This window comes from Hyla sarda, chromosome 3 (assembly GCF_029499605.1).
Source record: "Hyla sarda isolate aHylSar1 chromosome 3, aHylSar1.hap1, whole genome shotgun sequence".
NCBI classification, from domain to species: Eukaryota; Metazoa; Chordata; class Amphibia; order Anura; family Hylidae; genus Hyla; species Hyla sarda.
This window is the reverse complement of record NC_079191.1, coordinates 205,232,923-205,246,463: the sequence shown is the minus strand read 5'-3', so window position 1 is coordinate 205,246,463 and position 13,541 is coordinate 205,232,923. Positions and strand designations below refer to the sequence as shown.

At 44.0% G+C, this 13,541-nt stretch overlaps 1 protein-coding gene across 2 annotated transcripts in view; it reads right to left on the bottom strand.

Moving 5' to 3' along the window:
* The window catches only part of MYO6 (myosin VI), a 261,541-nt gene that overhangs the window by 53,250 nt on the left and 194,750 nt on the right, over nt 1–13,541 (bottom strand). For both annotated transcript variants that reach the window (XM_056565911.1, XM_056565913.1), the window contains exons 23-24: nt 12,941–13,070; nt 4,868–4,958 (exon numbers count right to left, since the gene is read on the bottom strand). In XM_056565911.1, the coding sequence (XP_056421886.1) occupies nt 4,868–4,958; nt 12,941–13,070 (221 nt within the window). The remainder of the gene's footprint in view (nt 1–4,867; nt 4,959–12,940; nt 13,071–13,541) is intronic.

Below are 13,541 nucleotides of genomic sequence, written 5' to 3'. Positions count from 1 at the left end.
GCACAGAGCCCTGCTTGTCCTCACTGCACAGAGCCCTGCTTGTCCTCACTGCACAGAGCCCTGCTTGTCCTCACTGCACAGAGCCCTGCTTGTCCTCACTGCACAGAGCCCTGCTTGTCCTCACTGCACAGAGCCCTGCTTGTCCTCACTGCACAGAGCCCTGCTTGTCCTCACTGCACAGAGCCCTGCTTGTCCTCACTGCACAGAGCCCTGCTTGTCCTCACTGCACAGAGCCCTGCTTGTCCTCACTGCACAGAGCCCTGCTTGTCCTCACTGCACAGAGCCCTGCCTGTCCTCACTGCACAGAGCCCTGCTAGGGCCTCACTGCACAGAGCCCTGCTTGTCCCTCACTGCACAGAGCCCTGCTTGTCCCTCACTGCACAGAGCCCTGCTTGTCCCTCACTGCACAGAGCCCTGCTTGTCCTCACTGCACAGAGCCCTGCTTGTCCTCACTGCACAGAGCCCTGCTTGTCCTCACTGCACAGAGCCCTGCTTGTCCTCACTGCACAGAGCCCTGCTTGTCCTCACTGCACAGAGCCCTGCTTGTCCTCACTGCACAGAGCCCTGCTTGTCCTCACTGCACAGAGCCCTGCTTGTCCTCACTGCACAGAGCCCTGCTTGTCCTCACTGCACAGAGCCCTGCTTGTCCTCACTGCACAGAGCCCTGCTTGTCCTCACTGCACAGAGCCCTGCTTGTCCTCACTGCACAGAGCCCTGCTTTTCCTCACTGCACAGAGCCCTGCTTTTCCTCACTGCACAGAGCCCTGCTTGTCCTCACTGCACAGAGCCCTGCTTGTCCTCACTGCACAGAGCCCTGCTTGTCCTCACTGCACAGAGCCCTGCTTGTCCTCACTGCACAGAGCCCTGCTTGTCCTCACTGCACAGAGCCCTGCTTGTCCTCACTGCACAGAGCCCTGCTTGTCCTCACTGCACAGAGCCCTGCTTGTCCTCACTGCACAGAGCCCTGCTTGTCCTCACTGCACAGAGCCCTGCTTGTCCTCACTGCACAGAGCCCTGCTTGTCCTCACTGCACAGAGCCCTGCTTGTCCTCACTGCACAGAGCCCTGCTTGTCCTCACTGCACAGAGCCCTGCTTGTCCTCACTGCACAGAGCCCTGCTTGTCCTCACTGCACAGAGCCCTGCTTGTCCTCACTGCACAGAGCCCTGCTTGTCCTCACTGCACAGAGCCCTGCTTGTCCTCAGTGTACAGAGCCCCGCTTGTCCACCCACACTTCCTGTATTTGGACTCCTTACAGAGACACACAGGCAATAGCTAGAGGGACAAAAATATATACATTTATTAACCATGTATATTACAAATATACATATAATGGTGTTATCTACATTATATACAAAGTTTTTGTTAAAGACAGATACAATTTAAAGGGGTACTCCGGTGGTCAATGTGTTTTTCCGTTTTTGACTTACCCTATTTGTTTTGTTTCATTTCTATTCTTGTTGTTTAGGCTACACTATTTCCATTCTTTGTTGTCTTTTTATCCCCCACTTTGTTTTCCTATGTTTGCTTCTACTTCCTGTGCCTTGCTGTGCTGAAAACTACAAATCCCAGCATGCCAAATGCCTTGCTGGTTTGGGGCGGCTCCTGTTTTTTTTTTTTTTTTTGTTTGTTCCACCCTTTACCCATCCTACTATTTTCCCGGGTCGGCCCCTTTATACACAGCACTATAATATAAATCAGCCTTGGTTGGGATACACTGGCATACACACACAAAAGGGACTACAACACCCAGCATGTGTCATTCAGGAGTCTTCAGTCTGTGGTATAACACCAGCATGCTGCCTCTTTAGTCTCCTGGGGGTTGTAGTTCACCACACCTCTGTAGGGCATACACCAATGTTGCCCAACCAGGGTGCCTCCAGGTGTTGCAAAACTACTACTACCAGCATGCCTGGACAGCCAAAAGCTGTCCGGGCATGCTGGGAGTTGTAGTTTTGATGCAGCTGAAGACACCCTGGTTGGAAAACAATGCACTTTGTTTGTAATATACTGAATAGGCTAGGCCAGTGTTTCCCAATCAGTGTGGCTCCAGCTGTTGCAAGACTACAACTCCCAGCATGCCCAAAGACTGTCAGGGAATGCTGGTAGTTGTAGTTTTACAACAACTGGAGGCACACTGGTTTGGAAACAGTGGTGTAACATAATGTGTATGCTGAATAGGCTAGGACAGTGTTTCCCAACCAGTGTGCCTCCAGCTGTTGCAAAACTACAACTCCCAGCATGCCCAAAGTCTGTCCAGGCATGCTGGGAGTTGTAGTTTTGCAACAGCTGGAGGCAGACTGGTTTGTAAACACTAGCATACACACACACACACATAACAGAGACTACAACTCCCAGCATGTATCATTCAGGAGTGTCCCCCCATCCCCTTCACACACAGAAATCATCCCCAGTCCGAGATTTATTCCCCTGCAGTCAGATTCATCAAAACCTGTGCAGAGGGAAAGTTGTCCAGTTGCCCATAGCAACCTTGTTTAATTTTTCACAGGCCTTCCTAAAAATGAAAGAAGCGATCTGATTGGTTGCTATGGGCAACTGGGCAAGTTTTCCTCTGCACAGGTTTTGATAAATCTCCCCCTACATCCCCAAGCCGTGCACTTTGTCATCCATTCACATACATCTTCTCTGTCTTCTTTCAGTGCAGAACTGCGCCCTCACAAGACAAAGCAGGGGGGAGGGGAGATGAGGAGCTGTGTAGGAGCTTCTTGCTCTCATCCACACCTGTGACCACCTGGAGGGGGAGATGAGGGGGTGTGGCCTCTCTCTCTCTCATGCACACATGTGACCACCTGGAGGGGGAGATGAGGGGGTGTGGCCTCTCTCTCTCATGCACACATGTGACCACCTGTAGGGGGAGATGAGGGTGTGTGGCCTATCTCTCTCATGCACACCTGTGACCACCTGGAGGGGGAGATGAGGGTGTGTGGCCTATCTCTCTCATACACACCTGTGACCACCTGGAGGGGGAGATGAGGGTGTGTGGCCTATCTCTCTCATGCACACCTGTGACCACCTGGAGGGGGAGATGAGGGGGTGTGGCCTATCTCTCTCATACACACCTGTGACCACCTGGAGGGGGAGATGAGGGTGTGTGGCCTATCTCTCTCATGCACACCTGTGACCACCTGGAGGGGGAGATGAGGGGGTGTGGCCTATCTCTCTCATGCACACCTGTGACCACCTGGAGGGGGAGATGAGGGGGTGTGGCCTATCTCTCTCATGCACACCTGTGACCACCTGGAGGGGGAGATGAGGGTGTGTGGCCTATCTCTCTCATGCACACCTGTGACCACCTGGAGGGGGAGATGAGGGGAGTTTATGCATGCATGGGATAGGAATAAGGCTATCCTTTATATACAAAAGGGCCAGGACTATTCATTTTATTCAGATTATTGGGCAGAATAGATGGGCCAAATGGTTCTTATCTGCCAACACATTCTATGTTTCTTTGGTGGTGCAGAGAAAAAAATCCTTAGGGCTGCAAGATTAGGTACAGTGCAGTCAGCTGTATCTCTGCACAACACTACTGACAGCTTAGGAATACATAGGAAATGTGAACTGGAGCAGAGCAAAGTTGTGCTGCGGCCACAACGTCTACTGCGGGGATCATTGTGGCTGTGCACTAGCCATCAGATAGTTACCACATATCTAAACAGATGCCATCTCTATATGATGGGAAAACCTCTTTAATTCCACTGTAGCTGTACTTAAAACCTCAAAACTAGGTCCCATAGCTTCCCTTCACATTGGTCAGTGAAGCTGAAGTTGAAAGGGTCTTTACACTAGGGTTGTAAAACGTGCTCTGCAGGTTTAAAGAATCTATTTATGACTATTTGCCCTGTAAAGCCACTACTGTGTCAGTGGATTGAAAAGCAACAAGAAAAGGAAAAAATAAGGTAAAAAGCTGAGTTTATAAGTGAAGCTCGAAAAGGTCACAGAAATCAGGTCATACAGTAATCAACAGCTCCTTAGCCATTGGTTTAAAGGGATATTCCAGCCAAAAACCATCTTATCCCCTTTCCAAAGGATAGGGGATAAGATGTCTGATCACGGGGGGCCGTCTCCAGTCTCGGAAACCTCTATGTTACCGGGACTGGAGACATGACCCATGCACCTTCCATTCATGTCTATGGGAGGGGGTGTGTCGTCACGCCCCCTCCCATAGACATGAATGGAGGGGCAAGGCGTGACATCAGGGGCAAGGCGTGGCGTTGCGTCTCCAGTCCTGGAAACAAAGACGCAGCCCCATAAAATGCACGGAGATTGTGGGGATCCCTGCGGCGGGCCCCCTATGATCAGACATCTTATCCCCTATCCTTTGGATAGGGGATAAGATGTATTTGGCCGGAAAACCCCTTTAAACAAGACAACCTTAGGAACCATTTTTCCCCCTATGGTGGCTGCTTATTGACTGCTTTGAAATGAATCAGAGAAGAGATTACTATAGAAATGACAAATGTCTGGCACTTTATCCTCATGATTAATTTTAGGAAGCACAATAAAAGAAATGCAAACAGAAATGTTCCAGTACCTGCGCCACAAAAGAAATGGCATCTGCTACAATAAAAGTAGTTGTTAAAATGTAAAAACAAGATGATAACAGCGTTAGGTTTATGTTGTTTCCTAAGGAAAACTCTGTCGACTGATTGGGATGAATTGCTCAATCTAGAAATTCTTAATAGCCGTCTCATTTCACGTAGGTATTGAACACCTGTTCAGGTCCTACATGTCTGCAAATCAATCTGTGATTGTGAGTACGTGGAGGATCAGGCTGGTGAAAATAAAGAAATATATTGTGATGGGCGAAGGAGAAAATGGATTCATTCGGTATGCAGCCTTCAATCTTACCGTGGTTTGTGTTTCTTTCTGCAGAGCCACATGCGAATGGTCTTTTGCATTTTAATGCAAGCGGAGGCCCGATATTCAATTTTGTTTTTCACTTTAAAAAGGAAAAATGGGAAAGAATTTTCAATAAGAATTTATTGCAAATGAAGTCATCAGCACACAAACAGTAACAATAATCTATAGTAAGGTCTGTAAGGCTATCTTTACATTTAATGTATGCATACTTTGCATGTGATGTGTTGAAGGAACACTTGACATAGTAAATATGTATCAGTAAAAAAATTCAACTCCCCCCCCCCCCCCCGAATCTCATTTCCTTAGAATCTATCCAGTTTCATATTGAACTAACATTTCTAAAGAATTCTACTCTCTTTTCTCAGTAGAGTAACTATTCCCCCCCACCCTTGGAAAGTTCATTTAACATGGGTAGACATCTCCCTAATACTAGGGCTGATATTCCATTATATACAAGTCGATAGGTGCTAGTTAAGAGTATTCTCTAAACTCATACAGGATGTGAGCACACAGGAGGGAAACCAATAGATGTCACCTCCATATGGAACTATGGAAGGTTTTTGTGGAATATCAATCTGTGTCAACCTAGGCAGCTCACATTAGACTCCCAATCGATGGGTTCAATGAGACCAAAATATAGTGTGGGAGATGAGCTCCGGAGAGCAAATTATGACAAAACAGCTGACAGATACAGTGGCAATGAGGTATAGTTTAAATAGTGCATTTTCTTCTCGTCTAAGCACTAAAAAATCTTCCCTTTCTATACAAATGACTTACTACCAGCCACCCAACAAAATAGTCAAATGTTTCATTCACACATGTTAAAATGTCCCCCTTTGAGTCTGAAGACCTCAGGATTCCAACTCCCATCAGAGAATGCAGACTTAGTTACAGCTTTTAAAAGCCCAGTAACAAACAGTATTTGGACCATAATGAAGACAAGGACTTGCCAGGAAGGGAATGACCCCCCCCCCCCCCCCCTCCTGTACCAAACTGCCTGTCATTTCATAAAAATACAGGGTCAAAAACATTCTTTACCAAAGTCCCTTAGCAGCTTTGGTATGCTAGGGCTTTCAAGTACCTGTATTTGCCCATATCTCACCCAGCTTTCCCTGGAAAAGATATACATTTCCTGAAAGCTGGTAGCTACATATGACAGGAGGTACACTGGGGAAATAAAGTGATCACTGTTCGTGTGTACACAAAAAGCTATAATCTTAGCACTAAGTCTACTAAGTGTAAATTCTACATGCCTAGAAGTGGAACAGCTTTTGGTTAGTTTTTATGAATCTATTAAACAAACAGAACAAAACTCATATTAGTGAATTGACTTTGCTGAAATAAGAACATTTCCACACAAATTTTCTGCTTGGTTAGTTACAGAATTACACGTTCTTGTCCGGCATAATGAAATTACTACTGTGGAATTTCTAGAGCTAAAAATAATCCTAATAATACGGTAAAATGATAGAAGAAAATAGGAAACCATGGCCAGTGCAGACATCTTCTGGACAATGCCAGCAGCTCAGCATTTTTACAGGAGCTGAATGGTTGCAGCTGTCAGGGAAGAGCACTAATATGCTTCCTATTCCTGCATATCCATACGCCCATAATACACTTTGGCTGCACAGGTCTAAGCCACTCTAATCATATTTAGTAGTTGGCAAAGGTATTCGTGAATACTGCAGAGGTACAAGATCATTTTAACAGTAGACAATTCGAAAATTCCCCAAGCAGCTTAAAATAACTTTTATATAGCAAAAATGCTATATACAGGTAAATTTGTGAGGTATAAAAAAATAAAATGTCCACTTTGAAAGCAAGAGGCATCCAACCTTTTCATTTCTACCCTGTGTATTAAAGGGGTATTCCAGGATTTTTTTTTATTTGACTATGCTACAGGGGCTGTAAAGTTAGTGTAGTTCACCCCAATATTTATTTTTACCAGCATTTTTCTCAGGTTGCAATGCGGCCGAGACCTGACCTCACTAAGTCAGCTGATGACAGGGAGCCTATCTGCTTCAATGGGTGGAGGGATCAATCTGGAACTACTGCAACAGCTGTAGGCACCCTGATTGAAAACCAAAGGTCTTTTGAATGGATTCAGCTCATTTATGTTTCAATGGGTGGGGTGGCTGATGTGTGGGAGGGAGGAAAATGGAATTATGGGATTTGTAGTCAAAAAAAGAAAACAAACAGGAGATACCAGTTCACAAAAAGCTAGCCACAGTGTTATGGTAATCTCACAACATAACCATTTAGCCCCAAGACAAGCGCAGATCCTTCCTAAGAATGTCCATTACTGTCTGCCAGGTATGTACTAAAATCACATTATGGTGGATAACCCCTTTAAGGGTTCAGAGGTTCAAGTGCAACCCTGGGGCCCATCGGCCCAAAAAGTTCCCTTTTCCTTATACACAACATGTGAGAGAAGTGAAGAGACTTAAAATCAAAGTTAAGTGTTAAATGTAAGTCATTGTGTAAAAATAAAATCACCCGGGGTATAACCTGAAGGTGAAATTCTGCTTCTATTGGTTAGAAATGTTCTTGCTTTCCTATAAAGATCTATCCTTGCAGGTGCAAGAGAACGGGATCTGTACACACATTTTAAATATATATGTAAATATGTACATGTCATTGTAACACCTCAGTAAAATAGTGCTCCACACCCTTTATTTGTAAGGGGGGAAAAGTACTGGAGACCAACAGGACAGTTGTCAACCGCAGATGGGAGGTTTTCGGAGACTTCCTATCTGTGTCAATCTAGGCAACTCACATGATATTCCCAAATGAGATACATACAGAATACTTAATTCAACCCTAAAACAAAATGCCTAACGGGGTACACCACTGGAAAAAAAAAATGTTTTAAATCAACTGGTGCCAGAAAGTTAGGGTGGGTTCACACTACGTTTTCTCCCATACGGGAGCGCATACGGCAGGGGGGAGCTAAAACCTCGCGCTCCCGTATGCCTTCGTATGCGCTCCCATGTGTCATTCATTTCAATGAGCTGGCCGGAGTGAAACGTTCGGTCCGGTCGGCTCATTTTTGCGCCGTATGCTCTTTTACGACCGGACCTCAAACCGTGGTTGACCACAGTTTTAGGTCCGGGGAAAAAGCGCATACGGCGCAAAAATGAGCCGACCGGACCGAAAGTTTCACTCCGGCCGGCTCATTGAAATGAATGAAACACGGGAGCGTGTATGCCGTATGCGCTCCCGTGTGGGAGAAAACGTAGTGTGAACCCAGCCTTAAACAGATTTGTAAATTACTTCTATTTAAAAATCTCAACCTTTCCAGTACTTATTAGCAGCTGTATGTTCCAGAGGAAGTTCTTTTATTTTTGAATTTCCTTTCTGTCTGACCACAGTGCTCTCTGCTGACACCTCTGTCCATTTTAGGAATGGTCCAGAGTAGGAGAAAATCCCCATAGCAAACCGATCCTGCTTTGGACAGTTCATAAAATGGACAGAGGTGTCAGCAGAGAGCACTGTGGTCAGACAAAAGAAATTCAAAAAGAAAAGAACTTCCTGCTGATAAGTACTGGAAGGATTAATATATATATTTTTTTTAATATTCATTTTCTGCCACCAGTTGATTAAAAAATTTTTTTTCAGGGGAGTACCCCTTTAAGTCTGTAACTAGGTCACTCAACTACATGTGTGTATACAGGCCAAACTTCAAACAACTCATAGATGTCAATATATACATTAAATCCACTATGCTGTATGGAGGTGTTTAAATGGACAAAGATCTCAGCGCTGGAACAGAGTTACAACTAAGCCTAGAGCAAATCATATAACTGCTTGTTATTAGTTCTTGGGGATCCATTACAAAAACTCTAAAGTTTGCAAATTGATTTTTATCTGTGCAGACAATTTAAGTGAAATGTTCTTTCAGGTGTTAGAGAAATGTCCAGCATAGATAGAGCCCCAGGGCCCATCACTAGCTATGCAAAAAGATGACTGGGGGTCAGAGCCAAATTTAGCATGCATACTCTTCATAATATAAAAGTACGAACTATAAAGGAGATTTAGCAAGCTCCGTAGTAGATGATTTTTGCTTATTCCAAAGCACATTTCTGAAATCTGCTCTCGTACTAATGTTTTTTTTTTTTTTTTTACTTTGCAGTGATCATGTATTTACCAAATGTGATAGTCGCTATTTATGAAGAAAAAAAGTTGCATCTACATTTAAAAGTGGCATATGTATTCCAGGTCCAACCTGGCTTACAGAAAGTGCATACGTCTGCAGAAAAGGAAATTATCACCCACTTTAACAACTGTTCTTGTTCTGCATCATGAAACAAAGCTACTATATTAAAGAAAAAATATATGATATAACTAATAACTATGAATTTTAAGGTTGAAAATACACGCTGAACACCTTGTTAATTTTAGGACACGTACATGCTGGCATACATGGGGCATTATAATGAGTGGCACATGACGGGGGCATTATATGTGAGGGATCCAGCACATGGGGCATTATATGAGAGAGGCAGATGACAAGGTGCCCACCTGTCACGTGCCTCTCTCATTTAATGCCCCCGTCATGTGCCCTTCACATATAATGCCCCCTATCATGTGCCCCCCACTTATAATGCCCCCTGCCATGTTTCCCTCACAATAAATGTCCCCTTTTATGTGCCACTAAGTTTTCATAAGACAGTGTGTACCATACAGTGCCCCTGTGTTTTCTAAAGCTTTCTTACTTGTACTGTGCCTGGGATTCTTTTTCTGTTAATGTACACACACACACACACACACACTCTACTGCAGGATCTTACAAAAGCGAAAATTAGCCAGCCTAGAAAACCGCTTACTGTTCGGATACTGATGTGATCTCCCTGCGCCGGCGCGATTATGTGACATCATTGCGCCACTCTGCTATGGATCGCGACCCGCACCTCAAATTCTGCAAACAAAGTGCAAGCAGCATGAGAAAGTTGGGTTAATGGTGTAGCAGAATGGTGAAGTTCCACCATGCTAGAGTATGGGGGTGGGGGCAGCAATCTCAAGGGAGTGGGTGCAATTGCACCTCCCCCCCCCCCCCTCTTAATCCACCACTGTACCCTCCATTACTGTGCATTATGCCGGCACCCCACCCTCCCATTACTATTCCTCATGAAAGCGGAACCTACCCATAGACGGGTTCAAAAACCACAAAACAGACGGCTAACATAAGTCACATCGACCCCCCACACGCAACATATCTGGGTGGGTAACATACTGAGCCAATTTTTTTTTTTTAATTCTCTGAAGGGGGGGGGGGGGGGGGGCGGGGGCTTCACTATTGTTTATGTGCCTGTTGGTGCTGCGCTGTCTTCCTTTTTGACGTAAATTCCGGCCTCAGCGCAGTGACACAAGACTCCACCCACCAACGTTACAAAATGCAGCCTCAAAATTAAACAAAAAGCCTCCAGAGTACTGATATTCATGGTGCGGCATAGTATGTTTTTAATATTTTTTTGATTTCTGAGGAGGGTGGATGGGTTGTTGCAGGATAGTTGGAGTGCAGCTATTTAGTGCCAGGCAGAATAAGTCAGGGTGTCACCCGCTGCGCTATGCCCCCACTCCCCGTCACTCTCTAGTAACGCTACTGGTAATAAAGGGTAGATAAAGAACTTCTGCTATTAAACTTTTCTGCTTTAAAATATGCTTTTGTAAGGGGGTTTCCCGGGTTTTGCTTATGTGCGATTTATTTATCAAGGTCGTGCGACTATGTGATAAATAGGTCGCTGTAAGCAAAAGTAAGTTATAAAAAAATTGTCATATAAAAGCCATACGTTTGAAAAGAAGGATAAATCTTCTATGTGAATATACAAGATGATAAAATATACAAGAAGCAGAGCTGATTTTGTCATTTTTGCTACATGATAATTCATTTAGTTAATGCAACAGGTTTCCTTCCAGTATTATGTAAAGCCATATATTCATAACCTATCATGCCTCAGCCCTGCAGCTTTGACAACCTCAGCTTTGCCTGCAATGACATGATATAAAAGGAAAATACAATAAGCATGCCATGCTTTATAACAAAAAACTAAAATCTACTGCACAATAATCTCTAGTGCTGGCTTCATAAACTATAGTCTTCTACGGCAACTAAAACCAATTCGAATGGTCACAATTCTTTTTCTTAACCTTTTCCGAGGTATTCTGGAGAAAAAGCCACCGAACTGGCAGCACTACACTCTCATTGATACCATCATCCTTAGAATACAGGTTTGCATGCAATTTGGGACATAAGTACCAGTTACATAATTTTGAAAAATAAGTCTTTGTTTTAAAATTTTTTTATTTATTTAATCCATTTAAAGTCTTGGCAGCATTAAAGGGGTACTCCGCCCCTAGACATCTTATCCCCTATCCAAAGTACAGGGGATAAGATGTTTAATCGCGGGGGGCAGTCAATAACTGTCAGTTTGTCAGACTGTTATCTATTCCTGTATGAGAATAGAAAAAAAAAAAAGACCGGAGGACAACACGTTGAACCCTGGCGTTCAACACAAAAAGAAGCCTATGTAAGATGGCTGCTCACCTTGAATGTGATAAAATGTGCCTATGAATGGGATATCAAATGTTGTGGAAAAGCTGCTTAGCCCAAGTCGCAGGAGAGGGGCAACCTGTCCTGTAGAATGTAGTACAGAGGTGAAGAAGACCCTTCTGATGTCAGGCGCTGCTTATCACAAGAAAATGGATTTTAAGTCAGGAAGGATGTTCAAATCCAAAGTTGACTTGACATTTATTTGCAGTATAGTACAATAATAAAAGGACCAATGACTCGTTTCGGGGTGCACTCACTCTTTCCTCAAATTGGGCTCATACAAATCTGAGGAAGGGGAGAGTGCACCCGGAAACGAGTCATCGGTCCTTTTATTATTTTATTGTACTACAAACGAACCCACAAATTAAGTCCACTTTGGATTTGAACATTATTCCTGACTTGAAAACCATTTTCTTTATGATAAGCAGCGCCTGACATCAGAAGGGTCTTCCTTCTTCACCCCGTACTAGTTATCTCTTCTAAGTTCCCCATACACATAAAGATTTGGAACAGCCAAATGTTTATGTGTTGTCTTTATGGAGTATAGGGATAAGACGCCTCCAGTCAGCTCTGGTGCTGGCTTACCTTTCAGTGAACAAATATTGGCTAAACCTACAGGCACAAGTGAGTTCTGCCAACTGTTTAAGGAGCATGGGGGCCCCCCAACTCTCCACCAACAGAGGACGTGCAGGAGTTACTGCTGCCGACCCTGCTTTCCACCGACACCATGTCGGTGAAGAGTGGCAGCGGTTTGGCCAAGTTTAGTATGGGCACCATAACTGTCTTTTTAGATGGACGGAGCCATAAGCAATATAAGTGCTGATTTAGCAAATTGGTGCTTTATACACAGCTCAATTATTGTGCCATCAGGGCAACATGATCATTTAAAGAATGCCGTTAGACACACATCCCTTGTTTACACAAGCAGATGTGTAGCCGACCAACAATGATTTTTAGGACCCCAGCAATGTAAGACCTAGTGCTCATCTGTCGGCTAGCAAAACAAGTCTATTACATGGTGCAATATGATGATCACCCCATGTAAAAGACCCTTTAGGAATGTCTTATTTTGCCTGAAAATAAGTATGTGTAAAGATTAAACAAATAAAGGGAATAATGAAGTTATGATGGTGGCAGAAATAACTGACTAAATAAGCCTTTTAGCGATGTTCGTGTGCGTCTCTCGTTAGTGTTTGGCTCATGCAATCCATGCATACTCCTTACACAATCAATGAGAAACCAGATAAGGCTCAAATAAGTTCAGTCAATTTAGTTTTGTTTAACATATAAAACACAAATCCTTTCCACTAAAAAGTAAGGAAGCACTTAGACAATTAATATGTACTGACATTCATATAAGCACTAGGCTGGGCACCACTCATGACTTTACACAATCTAGAGGGGATTAGGAAATAAAATAGGTTTTAAACATTTCCATGCCTCTGAATACAAATAGAAAAAGTTAACCTTATGAATGCACATTTATGCCTTGCCACACATGATTCACTTACATTTTATGACGGAGAGTGCACACCACTGGACCTTCTTCCAACGACTGCAGATAAGCCAGTGATTGACACGCTTTATTAGTTCAGCTAAATGATCTGGATCAGATTTCATGATCTGATCAAATTCGGCAAACTAAAATAAAAGTAAAAAAGTGTCTCAGGAAAAAGCAAGAATAAAAAAAGATCTTAATGAAGATGATGATTTCCCTTTACATAGATATTGCATTGCTAGGCCTCACTGGATGGAGGAAAGTAGACATTTAGGCAAGTTGACAGTAAAAAGGAAGTCTAAAACAGAATAATTAACTTATATCTGACCACGGTTCTTTATAAAATAGCTCTCTTCCAGGAGTAAGATTCCCTCTGCTGATCACTGGACACAACGTTGATGTGTCTCAGCCAGAGATTGGCTGTGCTGCCACTTACTTGTGTGGAGATGTTGGCTACAAACTGACGAGCAGCAGGCACTGAGCAAGGTCAAAACAGAAGCAGCTAAATGACCAGGAATTATTATCCGAATCGGAAACTGCTCCAAAAGGAGAAGTACCTATCTGTAGCAGAGTCATGGTTCTTGCCCCTTGGCAGTACACAGACTGGTGCTGGC